The sequence below is a fragment of the Lipophrys pholis genome (assembly GCF_963383615.2).
Source record: "Lipophrys pholis genome assembly, chromosome: 17".
NCBI lineage: Eukaryota > Metazoa > Chordata > Actinopteri > Blenniiformes > Blenniidae > Lipophrys > Lipophrys pholis.
This window is the reverse complement of record NC_137643.1, coordinates 21,089,812-21,109,095: the sequence shown is the minus strand read 5'-3', so window position 1 is coordinate 21,109,095 and position 19,284 is coordinate 21,089,812. Positions and strand designations below refer to the sequence as shown.

The following is a 19,284-nucleotide window of genomic DNA, read 5'->3' as shown; positions in this document are numbered from 1 at the left end:
GCTCTAAATGACACCATTAGGTTGGAAAATGCAACAGGATACTGTACACACATCCATCTAGAAGGGAGAGGGGAAAAAAAAAAAAAAGAAGCTCCTTGGCACTAAATAATACTTATTCCCCAGCTGCAACACACAAGAACAAACACACACACACACACACACACACACACACACACACACACACACACACACACACACACACACACACACACACACACACACAGGTTTGGAGGCGGGTTACCTGGGAGGCCCTGGAACAGGTGTCCCTCGTCCACGGGCCACTGACTTGCCCCTCACCGACGGCACCTTGGCGTCCTCGGAGCCGCCGTTCAGGTACGTGAGCTCCTGCAGCTGGGCCTGTCTGATCTCATCATTGTAATCCTGCACACACACACACACACACACACACACACACACACACACACACACACACACACACACACACACACACACACACACATGCACACACACACACACAAAGACTGGCTTTCAATTACACTGTATTAAATTACGTCCTTTATCTCCAGGGCTGCAGCCTCGGGAATATCTAATTAATGTACTTTACAGTAGTGCCGTGACCACCGTTTCCTCAGGCTGCAAAACATCCCAGATCTCCTCGCTGATACATCCTCAGGACTCCCTGTTCGCCTTTATCTCCTCACACAGTCACGGAGAGAGGGTTGGGGGTTGGGGGGGTGCGGGGTGGGGGGGTTGTCAGCGAAAAGAAAATATGTCTTGAGTCGGAAAATGACTCGTATGATCGTCAGGTGTCGGCTCCGTCAATAGCAGGTAACGAAGTCAGTGGGGGTCTGCTGGTATTTAATAATGAGATGTAAATCATTATCGCTCCGAGCATTTGAGAGATCATCCATAATGAATGGGGTGGAGTGTGTGTGTGTGTGTGTGTGTGTGTGTGAGGAGGTAGCGGGGGGGAGTATAAGAAGAGTAAATAAGAAGAAGCTGGTAAGGAGGGTTTTGGCTCCTTCGCAAAATGAAAGCAAGCTCATGTTTTTCATGAAAACGTTGAATGTCTTTCAACATAAGATGCGTTTGTCTTCACATTGTTGTATATATATATATATATATATAAAAAAAACACTCAATACAACTTATACTAGCTGATGGGGATGTACAGTGCAGTTAATGGCACCAGTGGAAAGCAGCAGGGTGGAGCAGTGGTTAAGCGCTCTCGCCTCACTGTGAGAAGGTCTGAGTTCGTCTTTCTGTGCAGTTTGCATGTTCTTTCTCTCCCCTGGCGTGGCAGGGTTTCCTCCAGGAACTCTGTGCTAAAATGCCCCTCGGTCTGAAAGTGAGCAGTGTTGCCACAGTTACCTTGAAAAAGTAATCCAATTACCAATTTTACTCCTTTAAAAAGTAAATTGGTTACTTTAATGATGACTTGCTTTTGAAAGTAACAAACTCTGTGTGTGTGTGTGTGTGTGTGTGTGCGTGTGTGTGTGCGTGTGTGTGTGTGTGTGTGTGTGTGTGTGTGAGAGAGTCAGTCTGAAATGCGACATACGGGTATGAGAAACTTCTTGATCTCCTCCAGAGCGTGGCCCATCCTGGCGTAGGCCTCGGCCGGCGGCGCGAACACCTCGATGAGGACGTGCAGGTCTTCGTTCAGGTGGTGATATTTGGCCTCGCCGCTCTGCCGTAGCTCCTCTTCCTGCAGGTTCCCGAAAAAGCAAGAAAAGAAAAAAAGGGGAAGGTGTAACGGCGGCCAGGCACCATATGCACTCCAACATTAACCGTCACGGCGACACGGAACATCCGCCTCACTGCGGGGGGAAGGGGGGGGGGTTTGACGCTCCGCCGCAGCAGAGTCACACAACCCAAAATATTCATGAGAGTTGTTGCTTCTCCAAACAGGCTTCCCTTATAATCTTTTCAACCGCGGCTGTCACTTTTAATTGATTGCCTTTGTCCTCACGCAGCCAACGCTCGCTGAACGCGCCGCCATCGTATCTGCTCTGCAACTCGCGATCGCTCCGCTCCGTCATTAAAATGAATCAAGGAACTCCGGCTGCCGAGTTCTGATTTGCACTTGACGGCGTGCAATATGGAGTTTTAGAAAAACGGCGCGTGTTGAACAAGTGAGGAGTCACATAGAAAATCAGAAGACGGGTTCACTGATTCATATCTCGCTCAGCCTGGATTAACAGTGTCTGTCAGAGGAAGTAAATAATTGGTGCTTCTATTACATCATGGATCTTTGATTTGATGTCCGCAGTGCAGACGACGTGTCGCCCTCCATCCCAGCAGTTATGTAGCATTAATCATTGAAAAATTACTAAAAAAATACATTCAAGGACAGGAAACGGCTCGCGGCAGAGTCACTCACAGCGTAATTTAAGAAAGCTTAGTATGTTACTATTGATAATTCAGTCACTGATGTCTGACCCAAAAGAAGGGAGAAAACAAAGCAGTAGAACACCTTCAGTAGGACAACCTCAAGACTGAGTATAAGCAGAATTCATGGTAGAGGAGTTAGATTGTGAAAGCGTATCTTAAAAAGTCTCATTTCTTTTCTTGGTATATCTTGCCTGTGTGTTTGACAGCAGCATCTCGTCTGCTTTCCTCACAGTGAGAAGTTCCTTTTGGGTTTCTGTTCGCAACGGAACCCAACAAAGAACCTCGTCAGTCAAATGACCTGGTTAGGGAGGATTATCCATCCATCCATCCATCCATCCATCCATCCATCCATCCATAGAACTGTCTGACATTTAATCTATCAAGCCATCCCATCCAATCTTCTGTCCAAATATTCATTAATGTGTTCAGCCATTCAATCATTCATCAGTCCATACATCCCTCCATTCCTCCATCCATCCATCATCCATACATCCAGACATCCGTCCATCCATCCATCCAATCAGCAGAGTACCGAGAAAAAAAAACATCTTTTGTTTGAAAAAAAAAAGCCATTAGGAATTAATTAAAAAATAATAATATTCATCACAGACAAAAAAGTTGCTGTTTTGCTCCTAACAACAACTTTAAAAAGTAAACTTTGCAATTTCATGACTGCGGCTAATTTTGAGAAAGCAGCTCATTGTACAGTTGTAGGTCACAAAGCGGTGGTTTGACGGAGCGCAGGAGGAGTCTGACAGTCTGGAGCAATGTTCTCTACAAAACCCCAAAAGTATTGGTTTCATGAGGTTTGAATTGAGTTGTTGCACGAGTCATCATTAGGTGGAAAATGCAAACAATTCATCGCAATTTCCCACCAAAATAATGAAAAACTTTAAACGGTTTGTGCATAATTGATATACCATGACGGCTTACTTGGTAGAAAATTATTAAAAATTTAATTCCAATGAAATCATCAACTTGGGTAGATATTTACCCCAAATCGCAATTCTCAGCCTCAGAGCCGATTAACATCTCATTCAAATAACATTAGCGGCTACGCTAATTCGCCCTGCAACATAAATGTAATCTTAGTGCTGCAAAGCATCTTCTGTATATAAACCGGCGAGGCTCCGGAGCACATCCAGTCTTTTCAAACAGTTTCAGCAAATATTTTGCCTCCGCAAGATGTCATTCATCTTGTCAGGTCAGACGTGGCAGCTTGACAAGTGCCAATAATATCTGCTCCAAACAACTGCTGCACCAGCCTCACGTTTCCACATTTCCTTTTTCCACATCCATAGCTTTTCGTGGCTGATGTTTGGGCTTAAGCGGAGCGTGCACTTGCTGTTTGGTTCCACTTAAGACCCCACCCCACCCCACCACCCCCACCCCCCTGCATTTGGGCTGGAACGACGGGGGCCGCGAGACAAAAGCAGGCCAAGAGAAATGTTATTGATGGCGAGAAATAGGGCAGCGAAAACTCTCCCGAATGTCTCCCGCCGCAGCGCGAGCAGGAAACAACAGGTTTGGCGTCCCAGTTTCTTCTTTTTGAAAAAAAAAAAAAAAAAAAGAAAAGTCTTCTCTGGGGCCTCTCTCCAATGGAGGCGACTTCCTCCTCTCCTTCTGCCTCTCCTGCGCCGGGCAAACCGCTGTCTCTGATGTCACCTAATTATAAATAACCCTCTTTTAACAGGGCCTGTGGTATGTTAATGATATGTTAATTTCCCCCATAAATCTGCCCATAGAGCTGGTGGTGGGTGGGGCGGGTGGGGTGGGGTGGGGTGGGGGTGGTGGGGGTGGGGGGGGATGCTGGAAAGAGACATGCTCTCGTAGATCTGTCTCCCCATCCTCGATGTTTGCTTGAAAAAAAGACATGAAAAACAACCAGTCAAGAAAAAAGAAGAAAAAAAACCCAGATCCAGTCAGAATAAACTGCCTCTGGTTCAATGTTCTACCTGTGGTTGGTCACAGCCAGTGGCCATTTTTAGGCCGCAGTGGTTCGCTCTCTCACCTCACAGCGAGAAGGTCATGGGTTCAAATCCAGCCCCGAGCCTTTCTGTGTGGAGTCTGCCAAGCGCCAGTTTTCAGTTTTTTTAATTACGTTCTGGGTGTCGATGGTCGGAGACAATGAAAATGCAAGTTTGCGAAAATGCCCCAACTTCTTTACCATGGACCGGTGAGATAACGCAATTTTTTTATTTTAAATGCTCCATCTCCTCCAGAGTGTCCTGACTCCCAGTGCAAATTCTCCTGGGATTTGGTAGTTTTAGAATGGAGAGTCACTCCCACTGTTAATGTTCAGCGTGTGTTCTCCGCACATGTGTGTGTGTGGGCCAACATGAAAACGACATCGTTTTCAGAGTTTCTGTAAAACGCAAAACCTTTCTGACAAGAACAAAAACGCTAAATCTGGGGGTTTTCACTTCTCGTGGGGCCTCAATCGGCGGCCATGTCGCGATGTAGCGGAAAACGATGACGTCATCGCCCGAACCTTCTCCGTGACATCGTTTGACAATAACAATGGCGGTCGACACGCTCCGGATCACGCTGCAGAAGCGCCTCGTGCCGTTTGGTTCAATAAGGCGATATGCTTTCGCATACACTGCAAAAATACAATATATAAACACTAAATTTGAACAGAAGAGTAAATTTTATTTGATACTTCTTGAAAAAAAGATTTTTATATCTAGATTCAAGATTATACTCTAAAATCAAGGATTAATAAAGAAAATCAGTAAATAATTTTCAGTGTGCTCCGTGTCTTCTTCTCCGTCACTGCTGTATTTCCTGGGGCAACGTTACAGCGCCACCTATAGGCCTGGTATATGTACACTACGACCTCGTTTTGAGTCGTTTGATATTTCCTGCACCGATGCCGTGTGGACGGGAAGGTTTTTAAAAATGGCGGGGAGGAAAAAAAGATTATTTTTGCCTGTGCGGACAGGGCCTGCGTGTGACCAGAGCATCTGCATTTGATATTATACGATTTTTCATCCAAGTGAAGACTGATGTCTCTCTCTCTCGCTCTCTCTCTCTCTCTCTCTGAGCTGATAAGAAGCCTCGGAGAGTCGCATAACAGCTAAGCAGCCCACGGCGGGAGATTACAGCTGTCTGTTTTTCATATCTATTGGCAGCATCTTCTTTCTGTTTCTATCCCCTCCCCCCACCCCCGACTCTGTAAATCTACTTATGAAAAGCCGCTCTCCCTTGCAAAACCAGGATGGGCCACAGCGCTCCAGACGCAGAAGCTGGAGATCCCTCCTCCTGCGCGCCTCAGCCGAAAGAGCGACAGAGTAAAGCCTGGAATCCACATTCAAATGAGAAGAGAGAAAATGGGGAAAAAAGACGGGCATGGCAGTGTGTTATTAAAGCAGTCCGCCTGACAGGTGATGCTTCGCAACGCTTGTTTACACGCTGCCGCCCGCTGCAGTGATGAACCCCGTCGCTCTGTCGGCTCTCGTCATCTGCGCTCCTGACAGCCGAAGCAACGCCGGCACACAAAAAGGCCAGATTTCCCCTTTAACAAGACAAACATGTAGGCACACACATATATATACTGAAAGCACACGAAACAAGATTACGGCTCCTCCGGATTGGCTTTGTCCTTAACTGGTGACCAGTAAAACGAGGATTAATGGGATTTAGAGGCACCGCATGGACTGGAAGCACTTTATAGCTTCTCATCCAGATCTGACCCAACGTATAAATGTTTTCTATAATATCATCAAAAACTTTCAGGTCTCATTGTTTAGTTTAATATCGCCGTCTCTCTGTCGCTTGATAAGACCCATCTTAGATCAATGAGGAAGTATTTAAAAAGTTGAGCCAACAAACCAGTACGTTACCTCATTTAGTTTTACTGCAGTTTGTATTGATGAATGTTTGATCTACTAGATATCCATCTTATCTCGTAGGAATGTGCCCTTAAATCTCTTCACATTTTCACAATTGAGATTACATCGGCAGATCTGGTTGAGGTAACAGGTATCACAAAAACGACCCGAGAACTTGTAGATTCAAGATGTAAACAAATATGAAACAGATCATAGGATACAAGCAAACCCTCCCGCATTACGTTCCCAATGATGCTCCGAATTACTTCATCTGTCCAGCTCAAGAATGCAGTTTTACCTAAGTCTGTGCAAAACAAAGGGTGGAGCTGGAGCTTCACTAGTAGGAATCTGTTCAAGCATCGCAATTGAAAACACTTTGTTTTTGAGTTTCCATAAGAATAATTTAATGGGAATTGAATATTTACCCTGATATATATATACTGTATATATCATTTTTCCTCACAATGTTGAACCATGACCAACAGTATTTGCTGGAAGCCACTGATTCTCTCAAAGAGCTGAGAATCTGTGGAATTTAATATAATTGCAATATGTTTTTTTTGTAATATATGACAATGTATTGAATTGCAAGATGGTTAATAACACATTTCTGTGGCGTGTCAACTTGGGAACGCGCAATTAAATCTTTAAACTCAGGATATTGCTAGCAGCGAGCAAAAAAGTGATTACCAGATTGTGGCGCAAAGTGGAGCCGCCGACCCGGGAGCAGTGGAGCCGCCGACCCGGGAGCAGTGGCGCCGCCGACCCGGGAGCAGTGGCTCCGTGCTGTTGAGGAATTATTTGTAATGGAGAGACTCACGCACAAACTAAGATTACAGGAGTCCCAATTTGAACAAAAGTGGGAAAAATGGACAGATTTCAGGAGGACAGAAGAAGACACCACCACCACGGGACAATAGAGACATTGGTTGATGAAAGATGGACAGATCTTGTATATCTGTTTTGCCCTAAAACTGTAACTGAGAAAATTGAAAAGAATTCAATAAAAAATTGCGTTTAAACCAAAAAAAAAAAATCTCTAAACTCAGAACGAAGTGGACGTAGTGGACGTAGATAAAAATCACTCGTTTTTCCAGACAAACATTTTTGGGCGGACTCATTGACTGCGGCGGCCCACCGCAGTCTATTTTGTCCCACAGACGACCCAGTAGCAAAAAAATACCATTTTGTTTTGCCCCCGTCGCTTTGGCAACACATCTCTCCCAGTCGGCGCACACAGATTGATGCGTTTAACTTTAAAATAGGCAAGACCCATGTTCCGGGGCAGCGTGTCCACGGTCAACCCCGCAGGGTCAAAGTGAAGCTGCGTCACGCCGGTCTCACAAAACCCTGCAGGTAGAAAGTGGCTAAGAACCGCCCAACATTCACAGCCTAATTACAACGGAGAAAAGTCAGCTGGTCTGAGATTCAACAGCTGGAAATGACTGAACATTAATTGGAAAAGTTAGCTGTTAGCACTGTGAGGGTTGTTCTTATTCACGTTACTTAATGGGAGGAAGATGCTCTAAATTTGACACGTTAGTGGGAAAAATGAGAAGAGGAAGCAATGAAACAGCTCACTACATGTATGTAATGTAAGATGATACATGCATTTTTTTTTTTGCTTCAGATTGTAACGATGGGGCTGGAAACACTTTTTGAAATTACAAAATAAAAGCTTTTTTTTCCCCTTACAATGGGCAGAATGGGGTGGGGGTGGGGGTGCATTATAGTGACTTCCTGCCTCACAAAACACCTTTTGTGTGACTCCGGGATGCTGCACTTAACACACAACGTGATGGATCAAAGTGACGTTGGGAAATTGTTTGAATTGTGCGGGCCGCAAATAAAGTACATAAAACTTTGACACGGGGATGCATGAAAGACGCCGACACATTTGTTCCAAAAAGGCCAAGAAGATTCGCACACAATAGAGGAGTCGTTAAAAAAAATAAAAAATAAAAAAAAAGGAGAAAAGGGTCTGCACATGCCGCAGCAGAGAGCTGCAGCTGCTGTACGCCGCGTCACCTTTAAGGAAGACGAGAAAAAAAAAGAGACGGAAACCCTTCAAAAAGGCAGCCGTCACAAAGGACTCGCGAAAAGACAAGGAACGCAAACAAAGAACAGCTTTCGCTTTGACATTCGCTCAGGCAGGAGGAGCAAAAACAGATGTCAGTGATTATTTGTTATTTTCCCCCCAAAAAATATAAAAAACTAAAATGAACGAGAAAAGAACAAGATCTTTGCCATAAAGAAGAGAAGAAATCACAATAACGTGAAAAAAAAAAAAAAACTACTTGTTGTATTCAAACATTTTGAAAAGTACTTTTTTGTAAGGATGGTGGAGATTAATAGAGCTGCACCGATACCAGTATAGGATACCGGGGCCAATACTGCATGTCGTATTTGTACTCGTAAAAGAACCTCAACAGAACTCCAGGTTAATGAAACACGATCTCCAATGAATACCTGAAACTATTTCATGGAACCGATCTTGGATTTTTGGTGGAGTTGATCATTTTCAGTGTTTGGGTCTTTTTGCTACTAGCCACAGCAAGAGTTCAGCGAGTGACGGGTGAAAATGAGGGTTTAGAGTCAAATACAAAAGGGGAGGGTGTGTAAACTCTGTTCGGTCATCAAGAGTGTTTCCTGTTTTCTCACCCTGGTGTTTTTCTGTCTATTTGTGCTCAAGTGAAAGTGGCACGAGTAAATACTGATGTAAAGTACTTAGAAAAATCTCACTGAGCACGGTATACGTATTTATTTTCCTCCTCTCATTAACTTGACAGGATCACTTTGTGTCGGCTGTAATCAGGTTTGTGCTTGGGACAAAGAAGGTGCTCACAAGTCACAATTTCAAAAGCCAATTAGAATAAGAAAGAGAATAAAATGTAATTAGATGAGCTGCTGAGTCTATATCTTGGTCCAATCAGCCTTGTGATGTGTCTGTTGTCAATTTGCATTTTGTTTTACATGAATGAAATGTACAGTCATGGTAAGAGACGAGCAATCTAACAACCAAGGTCATGAATCTTTATTTTAGCTCCACCTTATTGTTCCTGTCCATTCTAGCGGGCACCTGGAGGACGCGGAACACCTTCACCCACCACACCGACCTTCGACTGCCACAGAGTGTGCACCTTTTAAAAGACTCCGGCATTGATTGCAACTGAAAGTGATCTGATCTGGGTGATTTTATTATAACATTTTAAATAAGAAGACAAAAAAACAGAATGTCAGAAGACTTTACATAATGTTCTGAATCATTTTTATTTTGTGTTTTCTATGTCAAACATCATGTCACTACACAATCTTAAATCCATTTTTGTACTTTTCTTTCATTCTGTCTGTAACTTTATGTAAACTTATATTCATTTGTTTTATATTCTAACAGGTGTCAACGAGAACTGCTTTCATTCACAGTGAAAAGAACGACTGCAATGATCACGTACTGATTGTTCTCTATAACTAATGTCGCATGAGTCGTCAGCATATTACTTTTATGGCTACGTATGATTAACAATAGTGGCTATTTTAAGACTTTGTTTCTACTTGCTGAAGGTTTCCTGCATGCTTGTTTGGAACAACGTTGCATAGTTTTTCCTCGATCTACCGTATTTGTTGTTCTGTGTTACCTGAACGCACAGTTAGAGCGAGTTGGCCTGTGATTGGCTGAGAGTGGAGCGGGGGGGGTCAGGTGAGCGTGCAGTGTGTGTGTGTGTGTGTGTGTGTGTGTGTGTGTGTGTGTGTGTGTGTGTGTGTGTGTGTGTATCGGAAGCGACTGGTTCTGTTTAATAATAAAGCGGCTTTACAGACAAGAAACTCGTCCTGCTAGACGACACAACAGTAAGACACAGTGACTTGGACAAGTAACTTTAATCTGATTACTGGTTTGGAGATAGTAACGCGTTAGATTACTAGTTACTGAAATCCTGTTGGATTTAGGTCAGGGGTATCAGCACGGGAGTTTTAGGTCTTGAAGAGACGAACAATTTAGTTCTGGTTTGATCTCTCTACGACATTCCTACGGGCCGTGGCGGCCATTTTAGAACTTTATTGCACAAAAGGGGGCGTGTACCAGGAGTGGCTCTCCAGACGAAAGGAAGATGACATCGTGTCGTACAATAACCCTGTTATCCTACCGTCAGGTACTGTCATTCAAAAAACAGTATTATACTGTTAAATAAGTTCCAGTAGATGCGCTGTAAAATAACCACAACTGCCATCGTTATTTTACGGTCATATACCGTAATTCAAAATACGGTAATATACTGTTAAAATAAATAACAGATGAAAGGAAGATGACATCGTGTGATGCCACAAAGAACTTTTGGTATAAAGGAGTTCACTGTAACAGGAGATTCACTTTGAAGGAAGAAGTAGAAGGTTCATTTTTCAGCATCTTCCTCTTTGTGGCGAGTTGATAAGAAAACCCTTTATTCATCTCTCACGGAGAAATTTACAGTGCGTTATACACAAATATCTCCACGGTGCGGATATCGCGACAGTACAACGACGACTGAAGTGGCCAGGTTAGTCTTCTTTAAATGATTTTCAGTCATTATAGACAGTTCATTGTGTGACTGCTGATTCTGAGAATTATTTGCATTTTTTTCACTCACTTCGGCTTTTTAAAATATATTTTAGACAGAGAAACATAACTTTGCGCCAACTTTCAGTGGCGAAGCTAAAATTTTGAGTTACCAGAGGAAACTTTTTGTGTCAGCCTCTCTCGATCTTTTCATCTCAGCAACTCCATGGCAACAGACGCTGATCTCCTCCATAATGCTGGTTTCCTTTGTGATGAAACGACGGAACTTGAATGTCTTTTGCTCTTTCGTTTCAGTTAGAGTGCGAGTTCACCTCTGAGAGGCGAACAGGAGTTTAACTGACAAGTCTGCTTGACAAGGCATTACTTTTGCACCACCTGACCTGATCCTTTCTGTAAGTTTATGATTCATTTACACCAATACTGTGAATTGAATGAAAAAAAAAAGTGTAACATCTGGTGAACTTACGCGACTCATAAATAGTAATGTGTCCTGATTTCAAGATTATCCGTGTGGAATTACTCAAAAAAAATGTAGATTTCCTTGTAATATTGGAGTTTTTTCATACTGAGTTCCTAGTTTAGCCATTTCACACTTCCATTATTAATGATACGTACACAAACGACACACATTCAACTGGTTCAAATGCACGTGTGTGTTGCCGATATGCAGTGAAATGTTTGACGATATCCTATTTAACACAATTGCTACTTATTATAGTGACAACACCCAAAAAAGGCAGGAAAAATGCTGATGTCAATCCCAATGGCTCCTGAACTGGACACAGAAGGAGGGAGAATCCTTCACGACATGGTGCAGCTTTTGAACGTAAGTGGTTGTTAAATACATTTTAGAAGTCATAAGTATTTCCAGAGGAACCGTGTCATTTTGGATTTAAAAGACACGAGAGGGAGAGATTGAAGACCACCATGACATTTACTGAGGTCCTCTTAAAAAGTAAAATAGTTTCGGTTTAATAATTGTCTTTGGTTGTGTTTTACAGTATGTCATGGTTGCTCCAACGCTAAGCCGGCAGGAACTGGCAACAGAGTTGCTGGGAGTTGCAACGAAGGTTATGGGCACTCTCAGCAACCAGAAAGTACAAATCCAGTCACTTGGAAAACAGCTGACCGACGCAAACGAACAGCTGGAAAATGCAAAAGCAAGTGAACGGTCTGAACATCACCCCGAAGAACTTCTTCAGCCTGAACACCTTCCTGAGGAACTTCTTCATGAACATCTTCCTGAGGAAATTCTTCAGCCTGAACATCTTTCTGAGGAAATTCTTCAGCCTGAACATCTTTCTGAGGAAATTCTTCAGCCTGAACATCTTCCTGAGGAATTCCTACACCCTGAACATCTTCCTGAACCAAGTGTCCAGGTTGAAGGTATGTGATTGTTGACATGATGAGTTTACAGAAAGATTTCTTCTCACACATTGAGGGACACTGACATGCCACTTTCTCTCTCTTCACAGACAATAAGGACGTTTGTTCTCCTACGGAGGTACGTGAAGAAGCTACTGAGATTGTAGTGAGATGAAAACACCACTTATAGTATCCGTAGATTTGTTCCTTCAGTCCTGAACACACATGTAGTCATAATTCCAGCAGAAGCAGTCGTTACTAATATGAAGTCAAACTTTAGTGCACACTTTCAGTTTTTTCATGTCTACCATTTCCTTACTCAGGGCGGGTTGACTTTGACTTCATATGGATATGTGGTTAAACATTGTATCTGGGCTGATGTTTAAAGTCAAAGATGATCAGATCAAACCTGACATTGCATGTCTCATTATTTTGTCAAGCCTCAGGTCGATGTAACCCTGGAGCGCATCAAAACTGGCAAAGAGACCATCTGGTCCTCCACGTCAGAGTATGTAGTGGAGTGTGTCCTGGGCTCTGGTGCCTTTGGAACCGTGGTCCAGTGCATGAAGAAGCCCTCCTGTGATACGGTGGCGTTAAAACTCATCAAGGACAATCATCACATCGGAGAGGTAAAAGCGGAGGTGACACCATTCCAACACTCATCATCATCTTCATGTTTACAGTTGATTTCATGTGATCTTGTGTGATTCCAGGTGGAGGTGCTGACCACGCTGAAGGCTCTGGACGCCGACCAATTTAACGTCGTGAGCTGCAGCGATGCCTTCATTTATAAAGGGTTGCTGTGCATCGAGTTCCAGAAGCTGGACGTCAGTCTGGAAGATTACCTCCAAGCTCACGGGCCTCTTCAACCAAACGAGATTCGTCCAGTTCTCCAACAGGTTTCACCTTCTTATTTTCTTCTGGCTTTTTATTGGTTTTTATCTCTTGATTTCATGTTTTGATTTGATAAAAAATCCCAGCTGCCATTTTAAAGTCAGAGAAAGAAATGATGAAATCCACAGTAAAGGATAGATTGTAGATTCATGTGTATCTTCAGTTCTTTGAATAGATGGTAAAAATATAGAAGTTTTTGTAATGCATTTCATTTTTCCTGTTGTGTCTTCTGTTGCAGATGGCTGTGGCTCTGAGTTTGCTGAGAGACAACGGGATGATCCACACGGACTTAAAGCCGCACAACATAATGCTGGCTGACCGTTTTCGACAGCCGCTGAAAGTGAAATTAATCGACTTTGGCGAGGTGATGCACCAGCCGGAAAGATATGTGGGGAGAACTTTCCAAACTTTGGTGTTCAGGTATGTAAACCAGGTCTGTTCTGCATATCTGGAACACGTCTGGATCTGCACTGTGAGCTGACTTCTCACTTTCTTTATCAAACCGCCTCATAACCACCTTCCTGCTCCGGTGTCTTTTTCAGATCTCCAGAGGTTGTCCTGGGCAATCTTTGCAGCGGTGCCATAGACGTCTGGTCATTGGGCTGCATCGCCGCGGGAATGCTGACGGGGACTCTACTTTTGGACGTCTGGTCTGATGCTGAACTGGTCAGTAATACAATTCAGACAGAACACAAATAGTACTTCTACAAATAATGCATATTGCCCGGAGTAATATTGGTGTGTCTTTTGAAAGCATGCTCTGACACTGTGTTGACTCCACAGATGGACTGGATCGTCTCCGTCCTCGGACAGCCACCGGACCACATGCTGGAGCAAGGCATGCATAGTGACAAATACTTCAGTAAGACCAGCTCCAGCGATACCACCCAGGGTTGGGTTTTAAAGGTACTATTTCTCTCTTTCTCGACTGTGTTTATCAGTGGAACTTGTCTATTTCCTGTGGCCTTCTGCATTGGTAGTAAATGACTTCATTCCTCTCTTCAGCCATCAGATCGCCCCGCGCGCCCGAACGGAAAACTGCACGATCTTTTAAAGGTAGTTGAAATTTCTTGGAAAAACATTTGTGTTTCTGAACGAGTTCAGTTCTTTTGCTGAATTATTTTTGCTTTGCTTTTCTGTCCCTTCAAGGTCGCAGCTAGAATCCAAGCAGAAGACCAACAAGCAGTTTGGTGTGACTGGCTCTGCTTCATGGACTTGGTGGAGAAGATGCTCCGCATGGATCCTTCAAAGAGGATCGCTCCAGAAGCCATCCTCTTCCATCCCTTTATAACGATGAGGCATCTCGATCACCCGAGCTACAACAGCTAGTAAGTGTGTGTACAAGTATTCAATGTTGTCGTGCAAAAAAACACATGAAGTTGTTTGAAGCTTAGTTTTTCTCTTCCAGTGTGAAATCGTCCATCGACTGCATGAAGGTGTGCAACCACTGGAGCTATGATGGAGCGCAAGATGTTCGGCAGCCCATCCCCAACACTTCCAGCACCTCGGGCTCTGACAGCAACTCGCTGACGGTAGAACATCGTCTCAACAGTGAGGAGGAGCTCTCAGGACCAGAGGTCTCCGTCGGAGGAGAGAAGGGTTCACCAAAGAGGTTCAGCTCAGAAGAGGACAAGATTTCCTGCAGCGCACGTGGTATCTGCGTAGCCGGATCGAGCTCTCCACTCTCTTTTCTCACTTGATAGTCGTATGGAGGTATTGTTGGTGAAAAAGGTTTGTGTACTGAATCTGTAGTTGTGTACCGTGAGTTGTGTACCTGTAGAACTCTTGTGTGTTCCTGTAGAATTATTTTCTCTCCACAAACACGACACCACTCTTACAAAGTCACAACTTCTTAATTACAGGAGCACAAATCCTGTTTTACAAGTCACACATTAAGAAAACTGTCCTGCTTTTAAGCCCTCTTTTAAGATGGTAAATTAAGTCAGGGACCAGTTTTTCTGTCTTTCTGTTTGCTGTTTATATTTATATTTATATTGGTGTAGTACAGTAAACATAAAAGATAGACAAACTGTCCCTGACTTAATTTCCCATCTTAAAAGAGGGCTTAAATGCAGGACAGTTTTTTTAATCTGTGACTTGTAAAACAGGAGTTGTGCTCCTGTACTGAAGAAGTTGTGACTTTTTAAATGTGGTGCTGTATTTGTGGAGAGAAAAGAACTCTACAGGTACACAAAACAATTCTACAGGTGCACAACTCACGGTACACAACTACAAATTCACTTTCACAAGTGCACAAACCTTTTTCACCAATAATACCTCCATGTTAGTTCTCTCCTAGTTGTGTTGTGTAAAGGGATGAGACAGGAGACCATATCTTGCCCCTGGAGCAGGATATATTCCAAACCAGCTTTGTAAAATAAAATAAAAGCAGTACAGGAACCTCTGGGTTTCACAAGCACACCTCTCTCCGTCTCAGTTAATGCACGCTTTCACACAAAATACGGTACAATATTGGAAACAAAAATACATGTTCAGGCTCAACAGTGGCACTTTTTTATGTTTTATAAAAAATTGCCCTATAATTGACACCAACTGTCCGTGTTTTTTGTTTTTTTTGTCCCATACTTCTCGTCCTCAAACATTCACAGCTACCTGGTGAGCGGGGCCTATCGAGCCCTAGAGCTCTATCTGATTGGCTGAGTATGATCGCAGTTCAGTCCACCTTTTGTGATATATATATTCATATACTGGCCATATTGCGATCACGGTAAATTCCAGACGATATATTTCGACATACGTATTTGAGATACATCGTTCAGCCAAAGTCACAGCAGCAGTGGACGATATCAGATTAAGTTAAAAGCATCGAACTCGGAAGAAGAGTGACAATAATTACATAATTACAACAATTAACATGAACAGATTATGATGGAAATCCAACATTCAACCACAAATGTCCACTTGGTGCCAGAGAAAGCATGTGCAGTGGGAGAGGAGGGAGGTGCCCCTCCTGCAACACTTTAAAACAAACTTAAACTCATAAAGCATCAGCGCCGCCTATAGTACAGCTCCATTCAATAACTGAGCATCAACGTTCCCACACATTGAGAAGGTACTTTCTCCGCAGCGGCTCACGAATCAAACCCGACCCGGAGACGTCAGGGCAAACGAAACAAAGGGAATGTGATTATTTTGTCTATCAGGAAAATGAAAGAGGAAGTGCTGTTCCCAGAGAGAAGAATTGATGAGTTAATCAGGGTGGTAGCGAGCCGGGGGGGCCGAAGCCTTTCTATCATCTCCTGACAGCACCGGGACGGCCGAGGTGCCATAACCAGGCGGAGGGTAGGGGAGGGGAGGGGAGGGACTCCGACTTCTAACAGCCCGACGCCTTTCAACCTTCTCTGCACTCACGTTCTTGTCAGTGCAAATATTTACCTGATTATATGAGCTCAGCCACGTGCAGGATGAGAGCCTCTGAAAAATAATGAACGTATTCCAGGTTCACCTTCTGAGCAGGATACAATTACTCTTTTATGTGAGTGTAGGCACTTGATGATTACCTAGTGCAGTGATCCCAACCAGGGGGGCTCTGGATTTTAAAAGGGTTTAACATTGTCTTTGTTTTAAACTTGCTGAGTCAGCGTTTCATTCATTTATGTCACAAAGGTACTGAGTTTAACCCTATCTAGAGAGATTTTGTGTGTCACTTAAAAATATATTGTGTGGAGAGGAGTCACACTTAAAGAACGGAGCTTTAATTTCATGACAACTACAAGTGACATAGGCGGGACGGCATGAAACACACAGTTCTCTTCACTCATGGTTGCAATATTACAATTATTAAACTAAACTAAACTAAACTAAACCAAGTAATTAGCTTCACTATACAACAAAGACAGGATCACCAACAACACTACAAGCTCAAAATAACCCGCAATAATGGGAGAATAAAAAGTAAATAAGAAAGTGTACTATGGGAGTTATATAGAATATCGCTTCATTGACACAGTGGACACAATGAGAGCTGAATCTATCCTTTGCAGTAAAAAAAAAAATAATAATAATAATAATTTGTGTAGGAAAGATTTGAAGGTGCAAACTGAAGCGGTACCAGACCACTAAACACCCGGAGACGGAGCGCAAACCCAAAGAGTTTATAGAATATAACGAGGAAACTCTATTTCACATATTGTGGAGAACCATCGGCCTACGGTACCGTAATAGTCCTTATAGGCAAAGTTGCAGTCAATTTAAATTCATGCTTGAAAAACGTCACAGGATGTAAAAAAAAGTCCAAGCAAAAAGAACGTTTCTGGTCACTCAGGTTCACTTTATGGTTGATCAAATATTTTTTAATCTGTAAAGGCAAAGTCATCTGAAAGGTAACAGTGTTTGACCAGGCTGGTCTGCGGCGCTCCGCTCTCTGACCTCCAGCAGGAATTTTCAGGAGCAGAAAGAGTTCGATGCCACATGCCGCCAGGCTGAAAAACTGAGCGTCAGCACGCAGCTCAACATAAAGAATTCGTTTTGGAGCAAAGGTGTATCCATCATCCCCGTACGACCCTAAAAACAAGGAATCAGAGGCGCTCGGAGCGGAAAACCGACCGAAAGCTGTCCGTCATTAATCCCTCGCCGTGCGGGGGGGGGGTCAGCACAGACAGGTGAGGCCTGCCGAGGTCAGCACATAATCCGTGACAGATCTTTCTCTCCAAGGCACTCGAGAGGAGCCGACCATCAAAGGATATTGATCGCGGTAATCAAAAAGAATGCGCCGTATGATCGCGAGAATCATCGCCGCCAACAAATCACCTCCGACAAACAGAGGCAAGAGGAGAGAGACGGGCCAAGTGAAGTCGATTTATCCCCTGCTAAACAGTCCGGCGTGCAATCAATTCTACGGCTAAAGATCTGCTGTTAGACTCATTTATATCCTCTATTTATGTGCTGACATGATCACGGCTGATAGAAATCATTAAACCGGATTGTTGTTGGAAATTCCCAGCTCGCAAAATCCATTCTTTTATTCATGCCGCTTCATTGGAGTCATTATAAAAAGGCGCTCTCCTTTCGAAGACGCCGAATTTATGTGAAAACAAACCCACAAATCTGGAGACGAGTGTTGTTTTGTGTACGAGCAGCACTTAAAATGACTGAGAGAGAGAGAGGGAGAGAGGGGGAGAGGTTTGGTAGAAGTCAGGCGTGTTCGGTGATCCCCGGGATCGTTCACATTTCCATAAACTTTTGAAATTTGTTTTCAAGATGCAGCTGCTTTCGCGAAGCAAAACACAGCGCCGGCGACCCGAGAAGCTGTCAATCAGAGGCGGCGGGGGCGACCCCAGACTAACAGACGCAAACCGCTCCAAAAACATAAACAGCATCCAGATCGCTCTCTTCACAGGTTTAATGAAGGCAAATTCTTCGACGGCAACTTCTGTGACAAGAGAGCTGCTGTTCTGTAGCGTCGGACACACAAACGTAGTGAAAAGATTAAAAGTCTTGCCGTCTTCTCCGAGAATAACCAGAATTAAGGCGGTTCATTAAATGGCAAGCGACGGAGGCCCCACATGGGGTCATGACAATGCAAAAGCCACAGAATGATTGTAAAAGCCCACAATACACTGTCAGAGCTTCACGTAAACAAAATTGTGACAAATGTAAAATTAGTAAATGGTGAAAAAGAACCAATATAGAATAAAAATTACCTAAAAAAATAAATAAATTTAAATAAAAAATTAAAGCTGCAAGCAAACTTGATCAGGACCTCGCACTCTGGCCATTTAGTTCTGAATTTAAATTAAAAAAGGCTAAAAAGTTGACAGCAAACATGATGAAGGCTACAACACAAATGCTAAATCAGGTGAAAACGGATGTTGAATTGTCTGTCTCCGTTTCCATGGCAAGAGTGCTCAGAGCAAGTGAAAACTTTTTGAAAATGGCTTCCAAAGTAGAAGCTTTTCAAAACGCTTCAGCAAATACGTCTCGCAGAAAGCACCAAGTCCTAGAAAACGCAGCATTTTGACTATATCTCCATGGAGACAGGAGAGAACGCAAGTTTTTTTCAACACATTCGGACTCCGTCTCCACGGGAACGGGAAAAACAGAAGCAAACTGCTGCTTTACACGTCTGCACAGTCGTAATAAATCGTTCTGCACGTGGCCAAGAACGATTCCTCCGTAACAGTGAATGCTGCGTGTCTTCTCCACTCTTGAACTTCTCTAATAAAGTGTACTATTTACTACACCGTCATCTGGAGCGCTGGCGGATTATTTCTGACAACAACCAAAAACGAGAGATTTCTAGACAAATGAAAATTGTGAATGGCTTTA

At 43.4% G+C, this 19,284-nt stretch overlaps 1 protein-coding gene across 1 annotated transcript in view; it reads right to left on the bottom strand.

Annotated features, from left to right (window-relative positions):
* The window catches only part of khdrbs3 (KH domain containing, RNA binding, signal transduction associated 3), a 148,307-nt gene that overhangs the window by 49,846 nt on the left and 79,177 nt on the right, over positions 1-19,284 (bottom strand). The window contains exons 4-5 of the mRNA XM_080484355.1: positions 1,520-1,666; positions 242-381 (exon numbers count right to left, since the gene is read on the bottom strand). Coding sequence (XP_080340481.1) covers positions 242-381; positions 1,520-1,666 — 287 coding nt within the window. The remainder of the gene's footprint in view (positions 1-241; positions 382-1,519; positions 1,667-19,284) is intronic.